This window comes from Crocuta crocuta, unplaced genomic scaffold (assembly GCF_008692635.1).
Source record: "Crocuta crocuta isolate KB4526 unplaced genomic scaffold, BGI_CrCroc_1.0 scaffold282, whole genome shotgun sequence".
Lineage (NCBI taxonomy): Eukaryota > Metazoa > Chordata > Mammalia > Carnivora > Hyaenidae > Crocuta > Crocuta crocuta.
Window position 1 is genome coordinate 1,431,835 of NW_027529174.1, and position 17,194 is coordinate 1,449,028.

Consider the following 17,194-nt stretch of genomic DNA (forward strand, 5'->3'; position numbering starts at 1 on the left):
TCTGCTCGCGTTGTCTCTCTCTCTCGTTCTCCTAGAAATAAATTTAAAAAATTAAAAAAAAATTTAAATGATGTGGGCAATTCTGGTTCTTCACTTTGAGATTTTACAAGAGGCCAGAAGAGGAAGCAGACTGACAAGTACCCAGCGCTAGCTGCCTCCATCCACTTCACCATCAATATGCCTGGCGGCATCAGAGCGGTGTTACTTTACATTTGTTTTTTTAACGTTTTTATTTATTTCTGAGAGAGAGACAGCGTGAGCAAGGGAAGGTGACACAGAATCTGAAACAAGCTCCAGACTCCAAGCTGTCAGCACAGAGCCCGATGTGGGGCTTGAACTCCCGAACTGTGAGATCATGACCTGAGCTGAAGTCGAACGCTTAACCAACTGAGCCACCCGGGTGCCCCGCTACTTTACATTTCTATAGCTCTAGTAAACTGATGTCTGAACTGGCTTTCTCTTAAACCAAAAATAACAATTAGTATCATCTGTCAAACCATCCCACTGTACAGCTCAGTCACCTGTGGTATGGAAGGAGGAGGTATCAAGTAAACCTGTGTTTGGTCAGATTCTCTTTGGCCAAGATACGTAAAACCAAGTGATGTGTCAGCTCTGCCACTAATTATTCCTCCACCTATAATTTTGAATAAGAGCCTCTCTAGCTCTCTGCTTACTCATTTGTGAAACAAACTCTTCCACTTCTGTAATAAGGTCCATTTCTTATGCATAAACCAGTTCAACAAAAATCACATGGCCCAAATTCCAAAGAGCATTCATTTATAGTTACTCATACGTCCTTTATCCTCACATATTTGGAAACCCTGAAGTACCTGCAAATTAGTTATGGATGTGGTTGTCTTTCTAATTTTCATCTTTTTCTTTTTCCAAACAGGTGAAGGTGCTGACCTATAAAACTGCAGAATATATTAGTCTGCATCACTATCAGTAGTCCTGGATAACTACAGCAAGACTTGCTGTAATAACCAGTACTTGCCTAATAACCATCCAACCCACTAACGCTTAGTTATATTCACTGGTTTTACTTAGAGGAAACTCCAAAATAAAGATAACACATCAAGACTATCTACAAAAATTTATTGTCTATTTACAGAAGAAAAGCATGCTAATTAAAATCAATAAAATGCTTTATCTCACAATGCAGTACGTTTTTTAAAGCTGTATTGTAAAAACAAAACATATTTACAAGCATCTTGAGGCTCTTTTAAAACAGCTAGACACTCATCATTCGAGGTGCAATACTCATAGACATAAGTTCTTGAAACAGCAGTTTGCACGCATAAGGCATTCGCACCAAAGAAATCTGGCAGGAGAGGGGAAAAAAAAAAAGGTAATGAGCAGAACTGTATTTGAAGGGACCCCACTTACCCACCCCAGAAAAAAGTTTATCCTCTACAGTACCAAGTCCTTAAAGAAGGGAGCAGGCTGGTAACACTCCTCCCGCTACCTTGGCTTCTTCATGGTTTTCTCCTGAGAAGCTTTGTATTTCAGCCTTTCTGCCAGATATATTTACATTCACCCTTCTCAAAAGGTTTTTAAAAAAAATTCTAACTTAAAATTTTAAAATTCCTTGTTCAAGTTATTATTATTTCCAAAAGATGATACACTGGTTTTTAGAAAAATCAAATTCTCTTTTCTCATTTAAAACTAGGAATGTTATGTGTTAATCAAAATTGTGAAAAATGCCAATGTTCCACCATACTGAAACTGCCTGGATGGTTAGACCAATACAGTTCTATAAAAGTATCAACTGCCAGTAAGGTCTACACACCTGGGTTTTATTGCGACAGCCCCGGCATTCATACGTATGGGTCCTCGTGTTAGCGATCGCCATTATTCCACAAAGATTGCAAACATGAACCTGATAGGGATCTGATGCCTCAAACAGTCTTTCCCTTAAAAACTGGGCTGCTCCATGGGCAATCTGACAATCTCGTTCCATTTCTCCAAAACGCAGGCCACCATCACTGTTAAGGAACAAACAACAGATAATTTTGTACAGGTAATTTTGTACTTATTTCCTATTAACACTACCACCTTGACTTTCTAAATGAAGCAGCTTCTCCATGAATGCGTCTCCCAGGCAGTCAAGCCTGAAATGGTAAATGTATGTCGGCAAAACTAATGGAGAGAAGAGATGAATGACACAGGTTTCCCCAATGTGGAAGTGAAATGAAATATATTATTCAAATGGCCAAAAAGTGGATGGTGGCAGCTTCCTTAACACTAATATGCAAAATACATAAAACCAATGATTTTATAATATTACCAAAAGAAAACAATTCATCAATCAACTTTGGAGGATGAATGACAACCAACTCATTTTGAAAACTGGTAAAGAGAAAGAATGAAACATTTATCATGCCATTATGAACTGTATCACCAGATAACCAATTGAGGAAACAAGGTTTCTCTGTACAGAACCATTCCAACTATTAAGAAATGATAAAATCAGAATCTCATCAACCTGTAGTCTCTATTCAGTTAAAAGCTTCAATCACTTACAGCTGCTAAAATCACTGAGACAACCAGAAATCTACAATACCACCTATGCAATATTACTGCACAAGAATACAACTCTTCATATCATCAAAGCTCAAGATCTAAGTAGGAATTTACAAGAAAAATAGAATATACAGCCCAAGAATGCAATCAGCAAAATCCAGAGTGTGAGAAACACTCCAGGACAAATAATCCAATTTCTGTGACAAACTGCAAGGAAAAAAAGTTGGAAGGCAACCTATAGATTAAAAAAAAAATTAGATCAATCAACTGCAAAGCACAGACTTGTCTCTTGATTAAAATCAAATCTTTTTAAAAATCATTCAGTCAGGAAAATTTGAACACTGGACACTTAATATCAAGGTAGAGGTGACCCTTGAACAATGCATGAGATACGCGTTGGCACTGATTCCCCCCAGAGCCAAAAATCTGCATGTAACTTTACTAATACGGCTGACTGGAAGCCTTACCAGTAATAGTCAATTAACACATATTTTACATATGTATAATAAACCGAGAAGAAAAAAATGTTAAGAAGTACATTTACGTACTGCATCAAAAAAAAAAAAAATCCGTGCATAAGTGGGCCTGCACAGTTCAAACCCGTGTTGTTTCAAGAGTCAACTTCACTGCGATTAGGTTAGCGTTCTAATCTTTTAAAGAAGTTGTCTGGGTGTGGTCCATGGACCAGTGAGGGTGAAAACTATTTTTATAATACAACATATTTCCTTCTTTCACTGTGTTGACATTTGTACTGAGATGGCTGTAAAACCGCTGGATGCAAGTCCAGGCAGTGGAACCAAACTTACTAGCAACAGTCATATTCTGCACTGTGAAGGGAGGAGGGAAGAGCCAGTTTTACCCAAGAATGTCATTAATAAAACTGTACAGTTTTTTTATACATTTTTGATATTCTATGACCTAATGGTAAGATATAAAGCACTTTTTCTTTTTTAAGTTTTTGAGAGAGAGAGAGAGACGGAGCATGAGCAGGGAAGGGGCAGAGACAGAGGGAGACATAGAATCTGAAGGAGGCTCCAGGCTCTGAGCTGTCAGCACAGAGCCCGATACGGGGCTCAAACTCACATGACCTGAGCTGAAGTCGGACAGTTAACCGACTGAGCCCCCCAGGTGCCCCTAAAGCACTTTTCTTCTATACTGAGGATGCTTGAAGAAAAATACTTGCACAATTCTAAACTAATCACTTTTCTCATGGGAGTATCTTGAAAAAAGAGCTGACTTTTCACCAACACTGAGAACACCAACAATATGAATTCAGACTTGAATATCTGACAGACATTTTTTGGAAACTGAACAAAAGTAATAAGCCTTTCACTTAAAGGAAAACAATTTTAAATATCTGTTGAAAATGATTAAGATTTTGAGCTTTTAATCAAAAATTAAAATTTTAGAAAACCTCCATTCAACATTATGGCTTTTATATTATAGTGTCCCAATAAAAGACTTCCAATAACACTGGTGAAGCCACTACAAATGTGAACGGTTTTTGGATAAATATGTCAACATAAACCAGTATTTTCCAAACAGCCAATTGTGGTGCTACAAAATTATACATGTGTAAAAGATACATTCAAAGTGCAAGACAAGCCAGTGGATAATATAATGAATACAAAAGATGCACTGAGTTGGCTTCAGAATCTACATCACAACTAGCCTTTAAGAAATTACAACCTGTTAGGGCACCTGGGTGGCTCAGTTGGTTGAGCATCCGACTTCGGCTCAGGTCATGATCTCATGGTTCATGGGTTCAAGCCCCGCATAGGGCTCTGTGCTGACAGCCGGCTCAGGGCCTAAAGGCTATTTCAGATTCTGTGTCTCCCTCTCGCTCTCTGATCCTCCCCTGCTCATGCTGTGTCTCTCTTTCTCTCTCTCTCTCTCAGAAATAAAAAACATTAAAAAAAAAAGAAATTACAACCTGTCATTTTGATGTAGCATCAAGACATAATATCCAAGTCACCTGAAAATGTTATTAAAATATTCCTCCCTTTTCCAATCACAAATCTATGTGAAGTAGGATATTCCTTGTTTACTTAAATATAAAAAATAAAACAATGCAATGAATGCAGAAGCAAAAGAATCCTGTCTTCTAATAAACCAGCTCACTAAAAAGACTTGCAAAAAGGCAAACCAATGTCACCCATTACCAAATTTATTTGGAAAATATATTTTCCATTAAAAACGTTATTTGTTAGGGGTACCTGGGTGGCTCAGTCGGTTGAGGATCTGACCCGATTTTGGCTCAGGTCATCATCTCACAGTTCGTGAGACTGAGCCTTATGTCAGGCTCTGCACTGAAAGCATGGAGTCTGCTTGGGTTTCTCTCTCTCCCTCCGCCACATGCACATGTGCAAATGCACATGCTCTCTCAAATACTTAAAATATTAAAAAAATTTTAATGTAATTTGTTTATGTATAGTGGGCTTATTAGTGTTATTTTTTGGTAAGTTAATATTGTAAATCTTAGTTTTAACTTCTAACATGATTAATATCAATAACTACAACTCAAATTCTTTGAGGTCTTGAAACAAATTTGAGAACCACTCTTATAAATATATGCTGAAATACATTTACAGAAGAAATTGATGTCTGGACTTTGATTAAAAATAATCAAGAGCTGGTAGGAATGTGGAGATGAATGTAACAAGGTTGGCAACTGTTAATTATTGAAGTGGAGAGACAGGCATCTGGGGGTTTCATTATACCATTATGTCTATTTTTGTAAGTGAGTTTTCATTTTAAAAAGCCAATTAATACCCAAGCCCCCCAGTGGGCTCTGCGTTGACAGTGCAGGTTATGCCCTGACAGTGTGGAGCTTGTTTGAGATTCTTCCTCTCTCTGCCCCTCCCCAATTCACACTGTATCAAAGTAATTAGATTTTTAAAAACTAATAATAACAATGGGAGCACCTGCATGGTCAGCTGGCTAAGCATCTGACTCTTGATTTTGCATCAGGTCATGATCTCACCATTCACGAGTACAAGCCCTGCATGCAGGGCCTGCTTAGGGTTCTCTGTCTCTCTCTCTCTGTTCCTCCCCCCACCCCAGCTCTCTTAAAAATAAACATTTTTTTAAAATAAATAAATAAATAACAACAATAATGGTGATGCAGCTCTCTTACCGAGATCTACCCTCCATGGGCTGTCTGTTAAGGATCTGAATAGGTCCCCTGGCACGAGAATGAATCTTATCATCCACCATATGCTTCAAACGCTGGTAATATGTGGGACCAATAAAAATTTGTGATGTGATTTTTCGACCAGTGAACCCATTGTACAGGACCTGAAACAAATTTTGAAGTACAGACTTAAAATACTAAATATACATGCACATACTGTACGATTTCATTTATATGAAAATCAAAAGACAAAACTAATAAAAATTCGAGAGAATGTTTACCTTGGGGTTGGGTGGGAAGGTAGTAACTGGAAGGAGACAAGAGGGGGCATCTAAGCCTAAAAGGGTTCTGGTAATTTTCTTTTGAGATCTAGGAGCCAGTCACACAAGATGTGTTCACCTTGTGTAAAATAAATTCATCTAGATGTAGATTTATGATTTGTATATGTGTCATACTTCAATAGAAGGGTTGATTTTTTTTTTTTTTGAAGAATGAAAGTATACACATACATAACGACTAATTTAAGAGCCAACATACCTCATTTCCCCTGAGATGGTAGCCATAATCAGATAATAGATTAGAAATCTTCTGCACATTAACAGCATCATTAAATGGAGTGGCATCACCAATTTCACCCTTGTTAGCTGAAACCTTTAAAAAAAAAAGTCTTTAAAAGGCTGCATCCTTAGGTCTCCCCTTAGAAATCTTTAATTAAAACAATTCAATTATAAGCCTTCAAAAAGGAAGCTATCCATGAGCCCAAATACAAAAAGAATGAGACTCCCAACTATGGCTCCAAGAAAATGACATTTTAATGCCCTAAAACCAAGTCACCCATGTGTTATGCTATAGCCATCCCACCTTAATAAGATACTTAAAATTAGAAAACCTCCACCAAGAGAGGCACAAGTAGCTAATAATGTAGCTATAAAATTATTAAGTGCATACTGAACTAACCACCAATGAATTAACTCTTCATCTACAGAAAAGAATCAGTCAAAAAGATAACCATGTATATATGTAGAGGCTGGATGTAGTAAATTTTACAAAAATTCTGACTTAGCCAAAATGTCACAAATTTTTGCCAGGGAAAAAATCATAACCAATTTAAAAGCAGGAAAATAAGTATCATACTAACTTTTTCCAACAAAGAACCCCAAATTCAAATATGGGAGAAACCACGTATCATCATTTTGGAAGAAATATTAGCTTGGAACATTTATTTTTAAAGAAAATCTCTTACCTTCCCTTGAAGACATTCAATCAAGTGACCAATAGTCATACGAGAGGGGATGGCATGGGGATTTATGATGATATCAGGGGTGATACCTTCACAGGTGAAAGGCATATCCTATAAAGGAATTTTTAAAAGGAGACAAACTTAACTCTCAACTACAGAACTAGAGCTGACCCTCCCCGCCCACCGTGAAGTTTTCTATGTTCACAATTCTGTTCAACATGGTATTTTCATATACTTATTCAACACTAAAAAGTCAAGCCTTTATATCCTTTGTACTTTTAAATTAAAGCAAATTTTAATAGAATGTTAAACAGAACTTTGGGTTGGAGTGAGAGAGATAAAAGATACCCACCTCTTGTCTATACTGAATACCACAAGTACCCTTTTGACCATGTCGACTAGCAAATTTGTCTCCAATCTGTGGAATTCTAACAGAGCGGACCTGAATTCATATAAAAAGATGTTAGTTCGGTCAAACTGGTTTACTCTTTATAAACACAGAAATATGAAAAAGCTATACTCACCCTTATTTTACAAAACTTATATCCTTCCTGGTTGAGAGTTACCATAACCTGATCCACAATGCCCGTCTCACTAGTTCTAAGAAAGGTGCTACAGTCTCTCTTGGTATAGCGTCTATTAGTGCCCTCCAATTCATCTTCATTTTCAGGCAAGGTGACTGTTTTGCCGATAATAACATCATCTCCTGACACACGGACTCCAGGAGCTATCAAACCATCATCATCCAGCTTGTCATAAATGGCATGCCTCATACCTATGAGGAAACAGACATGGAATTTTCTGAAATGGTGCTACTATATAGAAGAGTATTTACAATGTCACATAATCCTCCCAAAAAATTAAAAACCAAATACATAAATCATTTCCAAGTCAGAGAAAAGTTCACAGGAATCTTTAACATCATGAATTTTTAAAAAGCACCGGAATAAGCACTGGAAAATCAGACTATTTGCTGGGTGACTTTGGATAAGGGTGTTGCCATCATCTCTTTTTTTTTACATGAAAAGGAGTATCAAGGAAAAAAAAGAGTATCTATGCCCTCTAACACCCATCCTCCCACAGCAACGTTTAATTTCATCTTATGGAAATCTTAATTCAATGGACATCAATTCACTACTACACAGAACCACCCACAGGATATGGAATAACAGATGATTTAAAAAATAAAACACATTTTACTTCACACAATACCATTAGAAGTCAAAACTGTGGCAGAGATGCCCCATTTCCCTGGGACATCCCATCCATTCCACTGCATACACAGTTTTTAAGTGTCTGTGAAAATGATAACTAGGAAGTAAGTTTGAGTTTTCTGGAAGAAACAGAAAAGTGCTAGTTATCTCTCATTTATCTGTTAAATGTACGTAAGTATTGCGGCTACACAAATATGGTCACACTACAATGTGGAAGGGGGGGAAGTTCCCATGCAAAACACATAAACTGAAGGACACTTCACAGTACAAGTAAGAATGGGGCTGTAGTGTATTATATGAAATTACGTGACCTCTCTGAACTCCTAAATACCCTCTTCAATGCAGGATCTACCAAGGTGCAAGGACTGTAACAAGCCAACTCTTCTGTCCAAAGACTTCTGGCAAACACACATTTTCTTATACATGAGCTCTAAGAGTAACAAGAAAACTGCCATGCGTTGAGGGAGGTTGAGGGGAGAAGAAAAATTATTTAGGACAGCAATGGTAAAATCAACTAACTTTCAATTCCATAATTTAGGGGTGCCTGGGTGGCTCAGTCAGTTAAGATCCGACTTCAGCTCAGGTCATAATTTCACAGTTCGTGAGTTCAATTCCCACACTGGGCTCTGTGCTGCCAGCTCAGAGCCTGGAGCTTGCTTCAGATTCTATGTCTCCCTCTCTCTCTGCTCCTTCCCCCACTTACGCTCTGTCTCTCCCTCTCTTTCAAAAATAAATAAACATTAATAAAATAAAATTTTAAAAATAGATAAATAAAATTCCAAAATTTAAACATCAGTATCACTTACCTTGGCATGTTTCACGGGTTGGTTTCTCAAAAACTTCTTCTTGATCAAATCCTTTTTTAGATTCCTGTTCTTTATATGATCGATAGAAAACAGACCTAAAACACATAGTGGTAAAGGTAATTTCTAGTTCCCTTTTATAAAAGGGCTTAGTACACACCAATAATTTTTACTTAATTAAGATATTTGGGAGACCTTTAAACCATGAATCAAGGACAAGAGTTAACTGTATTAACCGTAAAAGTTAAGTCCTAAATGCTATTACATGGGCCACACATGTAGCATCTGACCCATAATCTTAACATGGCTGGATTATATGTGAGCACAGGAAGGACCTAAGGTCACTAAATCAAACCTCCAATCTGAAATAAGAATCCCTTCCATAATATCCCTCAGAGATGGTCATATAGGATCAGCTCCAATGTTTCTAGTGAGAAGTTTATGATACAAAGCTATCATGTCTACCCTCTGATCCTAGTGCTATCGTCTAAAACTAAACAGAAAAAATCCATCTTCTAAATTCTCACTTTTTAACCAATTTTCATATGCCATGCATTTGAGATTATTTGCCAATAAAATAACAGAAGCATAATTAAAAGATTGAAAAAAATACTAATTTTAATAGTAGTTATTTATAGATCCTAAGATTACAGGTTTATTTTTATTTCTTTAGATGTTTCTATATTATCTAAATGCAAAGATGTCTTTGCTTACCAAAAAAGAGTGTGGAGGGTGGGGGCCTCAAAACATTAACATCTGAAAATCCTGAGACACAAGAATTAGTGTCTTCAGTCATTCATGACTATCAACCAGGCCTCCTGTTTTCTGGAGTCAGGCAATGATTTTGCCACACTCTACTCTATATAGGAATCCATACAACAGTATATGCCTGTCAAATATCCACAAAGCTTCATGAATGGAGGCAAAAGATTAAATATCTTAACAGAAAAATTTTTCTGTCAGATCAAAATTTCTTTTAGCCTGATCTTCAAAAGCACCAGAAAGTTTGTGGATACATACAAGCCAAACCTATTTCTAAGAAACTTTTTTTATTAAAATATTCATGTTTCGACAACTGTTGTAAATAGCTGACCTGAAAAAGCCTCTGTCTACAGCTGAACGATTCATGATAACAGAGTCTTCTTGATTATATCCAGTGTATGATGCAATGGCCACAATGGAGTTGATACCTGTAGTGCATATAAAAGCATCCATTAATGTATTATCTACGAAACAAAGAAAAATTGTTCCTTTATTTTTATTTTAAAAGTTAAAAATCCCTTAATTTTTTATTCCTGGTACCACTACCACAATTTATAGGGCAATATACCTGATGTAAAGAAAAAAAGAAAAAGACAACAATAATAAAAAAAAGACAAAGTGCCAACGGATAAAAGACCTCAGAAATGTATATGCAGGGATGCCTGGCTGGCTCAATCAGTAGAGCATGTGACTCTTGATCTCAGGGTCATGAGTTTAGTCCCACATTGGGTGTAGAGATTAAAAATACAATCTTTAGGGGCGCCTGGGTGGCTTAGTCGGTTAAGCGTCCAACTTTTGCTTAGGTCATGATCTCGCGGTTCGTGGGTTCGAGCCCCACGTCAGGCTCTGTGCTGACTGCCAGCTCAGAGCCTGGAGCCTGTTTCAGTCTGTGACTCCCTCTCTCTCCGACCCTCCCCTGCTCACACTCTTTCTCTCTCCTAGAAAAAAAGAAAAAAAAATCTATAAAAATAAAAATACAATCTTTAAAAAAAGGGGGGGGACAGGAATGTACACATAATTGACACTACTCTCCATTAAGCAATAGCTGCACTTTTTGCAAACTGTGGCTAGGACAGGCCTAGATAAGAAAAGTTTCCTGTTTAAGCTGCAGTAACTTCTTTCTCTATGGATCACTGCTCCTTCTGTGGCAATTTTCACAGTTCCTCTAATATATTTGGGACAAATGTCTCAAAGTAACCTGCAGCTTTCCTGACAACTCCTTGCTCCCTCTCCTGCTAAGAACTATAGCCCTCTTCTTCTGAGATTTTTTTTAGAACTTTCTGCTACCACATCCATCACTTGCACCACTAGATCCATAACCACCACCACAGAGACTGCCCAACCTTATTCCACTGAAACTGCCCCACTTCATGGGTCCATAATTTTACTGATGTTGTCCACTGTAATTTCCAAAACCATTATAGTTCTCACCACCACCAGAGTGATCACCTCTGAAATTTCCTCTTCCATCATAAGCATCATATCTGCCACCACCACCACATCCACCTCCCTGGTTTCCATATCCTGGTCCACCAACACCAGAACCTCCTCCACCACTAGAACTTGGACCACCGCCATAGCTGCCACCCTCACCTCCTCCGTAACTACCTCTGCTGCCATCACCTCCACGACCAGAGCCTCCTCTTCCACTTAAGTGGCCAAAGTCACCACTAGCTCCAACGTTTCCTCCACACTCATGAAGTTGCCAGATGCACCTCCATGACCTCTCTACGATCCAGCAGTCTTTTATTTCTAATTTAGAAAGGGCCTTTACTACTTCACAATTATGCCCATTAGTAGTGTATTTCTGAACAATTTTATCAACTGTATCGTGATCATCAATCCTTTTTTCCACTCTGCCAATCTTCTGTAACTTCTATGGTTTCAATCTTGCCAATCTTACTTTTCAAAGTAATCTCTCAAATTACATTCTTCTGTATTTTCTTTAATACTACCAATAAGAATTTTCCTGTTAGATGGGCACCACGCTTTACAGAATCCTCTCCAGAAACAGCTCTCTTTGATTCCACTACACACCCCCATCAAACCTTGTGTGGTCACTTATACATTGCTGCATCCATCTCTTCAACAAAAGTAAGTCACAAAACCCAAACCCCTAGAATATTTTATTTGGGAGTCCCTCAACACCAAACAATCTGTTAAGTGTAACCCCAATTTTTTCAAAACATTCTCTTAAACGATCATATGTAGTTTCAAAGTTCAAACCACCAATAAATAGTTTTCTCAACTGCTCTGCTTGGTCTGTGGATCATACCTTTCCTCCCTGCAGTGGCTGGTGACGGCTAAAGTCAGGCTGGGAGCAACCAGGCAGGGGTTTTACCACTAGTCTGAGACCAGACTTGCCTCTGCCAACTCGAGTTCGATATGAGTGAGACCAAGAGGAAGACTAGTCACTGACCCTTTCTTTTAAAGCAATTTTACTTAATCATATTTGCCACACGTTTTTCACCATGGTACCTGTCAAAGTCTACTCCCCTTGGGGTAGCAATAGTGAGGCAACTACTCTGACAGCTTAATGTTTAAAATAAGCAAAACCTGGGGCACCTGGGTGGCTCAGTCGAGCACCTGACTCTTGATTTTGGCTCAAATAATGTTCTCACAGTTCATGGATTTAAGCCCTGCAACGGGCTCCATGCGACAGCACTCCTGAGGATCCTCTCTGTGCCCCTCCCCTGCTCACGCTGTCAAAATAAACAAACTTTAAAAAAGAGGTAGTCACTCTCAATGTATCCATCTTATAACTGGTGACTACATATACAAACCACCTCATATTTATAAAGTGCATCCCTGGGCAGCCTGAGTAGCTCAGATGGTTAAGCATTCGACTTCAGCTCAAGTCATGCTCTCTCAGTTCATGGGTTCAAGTCCTATGTCAGGCTCTGTGCTGACAGCCCAGAGACTACAGCCTGTTTCAGATTCTGTGTCTCTCTCTCTTTGCCCCTCCCCTGCTGCCTCTCTCTCTCTCTCTCTCTCTCTCAAAAATAAACATTTAAGGGACGCCTGGGTGGCTCAGTCAGTTAAGCATCCAACTTCGGCTCAGGTCATAATCTCACGGTTCATGGGTTCGAGCCCTGTGTCAGGCTCTGTGCTGACAGTTCAGAGCCTGGAGCCTGCTTCAGATTCTATGTCTCCCTCTCTCTCTGACCCTCCCTGGCTCACACTGTATCTCTCTCTCTCTCAGAAATAAATAAAACATTAAAAAATTTAAAAACAAATAAACATTTAAAAAAATTTTTTTTAATTTACAAAGTGCTTCCCTAAACCAAGTTTCACAATTTTCACAGGAACCCTGTGCCAGAAATGAGGTACTACTATTCTCATCATTATCAGAAAGAACTATTTAAATGACTTATCCATGCTCCCAAAGATAGTAAACAATGGACTCAAGCCCCAGCTCCTAGTCTCCTAATTTGTGGTTTGAACCTGGTACCATCCTACTCCTCTCCCTATGCTAACAAAAATGTGGTGCCATCCTCCCACCACAATCTTATCTCTAGTTGTTGCTGCCCAAACTACTTTTGATGAGACTGTAAAGAAAATAACAAGTATTTAAAAAGTAAGAAAAAAGTTTACAACACCCTATGAACTAGTAGGACTGCAATCTAAGAAATGACTGCTGAATGTGGGTGGAGTTTCAATGAATATAATGCACATGTATGTGAATTCGCTTTTCCAAAAATTAATATACACTCAACTTTAAAGCTATGGTTAACATGTCTTGATTTAAATATTTCAAATTTGGAGTAAAAGGCTACTAGTACAGAATACAAAGCAACTAAATTACTGGATAATTGAATGCTTTGGTTATCTGAATTCTGAATTAAATGTTTATATCTACTTTCTTAAAGCTAAATTCAACTTTCAAAAAGCACCCCACTCCTCATGAGAAGGCACACCATTCATTTACTCCTTTACGTGTACAGCAGGGGTGCAGTAGTTTTAAGAAGGAGGATGCAGGGTAAGGGGTAGCGGTGCTACTGGTCAGGGTCTGGGACACTGAAAACACACTCCTCTCTTCCAAGTCTCTTATTCCCACTAATTCCCAACCAGAGATACAAACAGATTTGGAGAAAGAGATACGTGCATAAGGCAGGCCCTCCTCCCTGATAACATTTGCCCCTTAAAAACTCTGGCTGCTCTGCCACAGAAAGCTCTCTGCTGGCCATCTTAAACACACTGACCCACGGTAGCAGATTCCAGAGTTTTGGTTTTTGTTTTTAACTTGAATCCATTCCTAACACTTTGAAAAGTCAATTCAAAAGCTCAGATTTCAAACTTTTTTTGAAATATCAGATCTGGCATCACTGGGCCCACTTATACACATCACAACCATAGCTGAAGTTATTGGCCCACCGCCGTGGAAAGGCAAACTTCTAATTCACTGACTAATCACCAATCCTGCCTAATCATGTAGGAATCTGAGGTTGCAAGCCCAGTCTAAAAGATACCACTGGGGCCGCCTGGGTGGCTCAGTTGATTAAGCATGTAACTGTTGATTTTGGCTCAGGTCATGATCTCACAGTTTGTGAGATGAATCCCCATGTCAGGCTTTGTACTGGTGGCACAGAGCCTGCATGGGATTCTCAATCTCCCTCTCTCTCTGCCCCTCAGCTCATGCTTTCTCTTGCTCTCTCTCAAAAATAAAATTTTGGCACATGGGTGGCTCAGTCACTTGGTTGGGTGTCCAACTTCTACTCAGGTCATGATCTCACAGTTCTTGAGTTCGAGCCCTGCATCCAGCTCTGTGCTGACAGTTCAGAGCCTGGAGCCTATTTCAGATTCTGTCTCTCTCCCTCTCTCTCTCTGGCCCTCCCCTGCTCATACTCCGTGTCTCTCTCAAAAATAAACATTTAAACAAAAAAATAAATTTTTAAATAAAAAAAATTTTGTTTAAAAGTTAACACTAAACACTTTGTGCTAAACATAACCTTGATACTGCTCTCTATGGAAAAAAAATCATTCTAGTAAGAGGGCATTTGGGGCGCCTAGGTGGCTCAGTCGGTCAATTTTGGCTCAGATCATGATCTTAGCAGTTCATGAGTTAGAGTCTCTCATCAGGCTCTGTGAAGAGAGCTCAGAGCCTGGAGTTTTTTTCAGATTCTGCGTCTGTCCCTCCCCCACTCATAACTCTGTGTCTCAAAAAAAAAAAAACATTAAAAAAAAAAAAAATGAAAGGCTTGTAATCCCTACCAGCCATGTCTTCACCACTTCATACCAGTACCAAAAGAACATTTTATTTCAAATCCAATCCTTTACATATTTTTCTTCTCCAGCCATAAAGCCATCATATAAATGATGAAGACAGCACAACACTACAAGCATACTCCAAAGATATGAGCATACTGTAGACCACCTAACAGATGGTTTTCCTAGACAAGAGTAACCCCTTGTGGAAGACTGAAAATAAATCATTCTGAACTATGAGAATTTGCTATCAAAATGCTAAATCCCCTAGTAAATAATTTAAAGCCACTGCTTACAAAGCAAACTCTACTAAATAATGTTACCCACAGTTAAAGCCAAAATCCTGTTAATAATAAGTTAAGAAAACAATTATGCCAAAGAATTATGCTGTCTCCTTTAATATTCAACACTCTTCTGCCCTTTAGACTTCTCTGCACCATTTTACCTGCTGTCCAGTCTCCTTAGGAAGCTCCTCCTGCAGAGGAACCTGGGCAGCTCAGTCAGTTAAACATCCAACTCTTGATTTCAGCTCAGGTAATGATCTCAGTTCACAGGATCGAGCCCAATGTCAGACTCCATGCTCACAGGACAGAACCTGCTTGGGATTCTCTTTCTCCCTCTCTCTCTCTGCCCCTACCCTATTCATGCTCTCTCAAAATAAATAAACTTCAAAAAAACAAAAATCTCCTGGGGCGCCTGGGTGGCTCAGTCGGTTGAGCATCCGACTTCGGCTCAGGTCATGATCTCACGGTTCATGGGTTCGAGCCCCACGTCGGGCTCTGTGCTGACAGCTAGCTCAGAGCCTGGAGCCTGTTTCAGGTTCTGTATCTCCCTCTCTCTCTGACCCTCCCCTGCTCACACTGTGTGTGTGTGTGTGTCTCTCTCTCAGAAATAAATAAAAAACATTAAAAAGTTAAAAAAAAAAAAATCTCCTGCAAACTCCTGATTCTCCTCATCAACAGCTACATCTTAAATTTCTTCTGATTTCTTTTCTTGGTGCCTAAAGCTCTGTCTCTGACTTTATTCTCACTCTGAATTTCCACTCAGCAATTTCATGGCAATCTATAATTATCACTAATATATCAAAAACTTCACAGCTCCAGATTTGAGCTTCTTTCAAATCACGTTTGCAACTCACTGTTGGAAAATCTTTTCCTAGAGGATAGGGCGGCAACTCAAATTCAACATGCTGAAAACTGAACTTAAGATCTTACCTCTAAAACATCTTCCTTCTAAACTGCTCCAATTCTTATTAATAGTACCCCTCTCTTCTTGATCACACAAGTCACAAACGCCAACAATATTTCCAATAATATTTCCAAGTCCCATCAAGGGTATTCCAATAGGCATCTCATCCCCCACTCTTTGTTTCTTAAGGACCTTACCAATTCTCACTGAGACCACTGCAAAAACCTCTAACTTATCTTCTTCCAATACCATATCTAACTTTAATCTGTATCAATGGCCAGAAAGATATTTCTAAATTTTATTTAAATTTTTTTTAAGTAGGCTCCATGCCCAGGGTAGGCCAATGTGGGGCTTGAACTCACGACCCTGAGATAAGGACCTGAGCTGAGGTCAAGAGTCAGACACTTAACCATGCCACCCAGGCATACCACCCCCACCCCTCAAAACTGTATTACCTCCTTGCTCCAAAAGGCTGGATGGGTCTTCAGTCTCAATATTCAACCTGCTCTTTCCACACAATGAGACCAAAGTTCACTCCTGTGCATTTACACTCCAGTTATACTAAAGAGCCATGACTACTAATTGTTCCGTATCTCATACATTTGTGCATCTAAGCCCTTTCTCAACTCACCTCTCAAATTCAAATACCCTTTTGTCAAACTATACATTAGTCTAAAATCCCACCTTCCCCATGAAATTGGCTCTAGATTTCCAACAGGAATCAATCATTTCATTTCCTTCACTCTGTGCTTTCAAAGAACTCTGTATCTCATCATAACACTGTCCACATATCTCTTTATTATTTGTGCTGTTTCCCACATTATAAATATTGAGAAAATAGAGGCTGTGTCATAAGTATTTTATTAACCCTCCCAAGCACTCAGAAAGTATTTAAGCAGGACATGATCTTAAAAAGTGAAGAACAGGGGTGCCTAGGTGGCTCAGTCGGTTACGCATCTGACTTCAGCTCAGGTCATAATCACACATGGCTCATAAGTTCCAGCTCCTCATCAGGCTCTGTGCTGACAGCTCGGAGCCTTGAGCCTGTTTCAGATTCTGTGTCTCCCTCTCTCTCTGCTCCTCCCCCACTCACACTCTGTCTGTCTCTCTCTCAAAAGTAAATAAA

At 38.9% G+C, this 17,194-nt stretch overlaps 1 protein-coding gene and 1 pseudogene across 1 annotated transcript in view; both read right to left on the minus strand.

The window, feature by feature from the left end:
• Nucleotides 1-1,074: 1,074 nt before the first annotated feature.
• The window catches only part of POLR2B (RNA polymerase II subunit B), a 40,300-nt gene continuing 24,180 nt past the window's right edge, over nucleotides 1,075-17,194 (minus strand). Inside the window, exons 17-25 of the mRNA XM_077757734.1 lie at nucleotides 10,007-10,103; nucleotides 8,917-9,011; nucleotides 7,421-7,671; nucleotides 7,249-7,338; nucleotides 6,900-7,007; nucleotides 6,194-6,307; nucleotides 5,660-5,820; nucleotides 1,790-1,985; nucleotides 1,075-1,321 (exon numbers count right to left, since the gene is read on the minus strand). Of these exons, the coding sequence (XP_077613860.1) occupies nucleotides 1,232-1,321; nucleotides 1,790-1,985; nucleotides 5,660-5,820; nucleotides 6,194-6,307; nucleotides 6,900-7,007; nucleotides 7,249-7,338; nucleotides 7,421-7,671; nucleotides 8,917-9,011; nucleotides 10,007-10,103 (1,202 nt within the window). The 3' untranslated portion in view covers nucleotides 1,075-1,231. The remainder of the gene's footprint in view (nucleotides 1,322-1,789; nucleotides 1,986-5,659; nucleotides 5,821-6,193; nucleotides 6,308-6,899; nucleotides 7,008-7,248; nucleotides 7,339-7,420; nucleotides 7,672-8,916; nucleotides 9,012-10,006; nucleotides 10,104-17,194) is intronic.
• LOC144226316 (heterogeneous nuclear ribonucleoprotein A3 homolog 2-like) lies at nucleotides 10,946-16,320 on the minus strand (annotated as a pseudogene).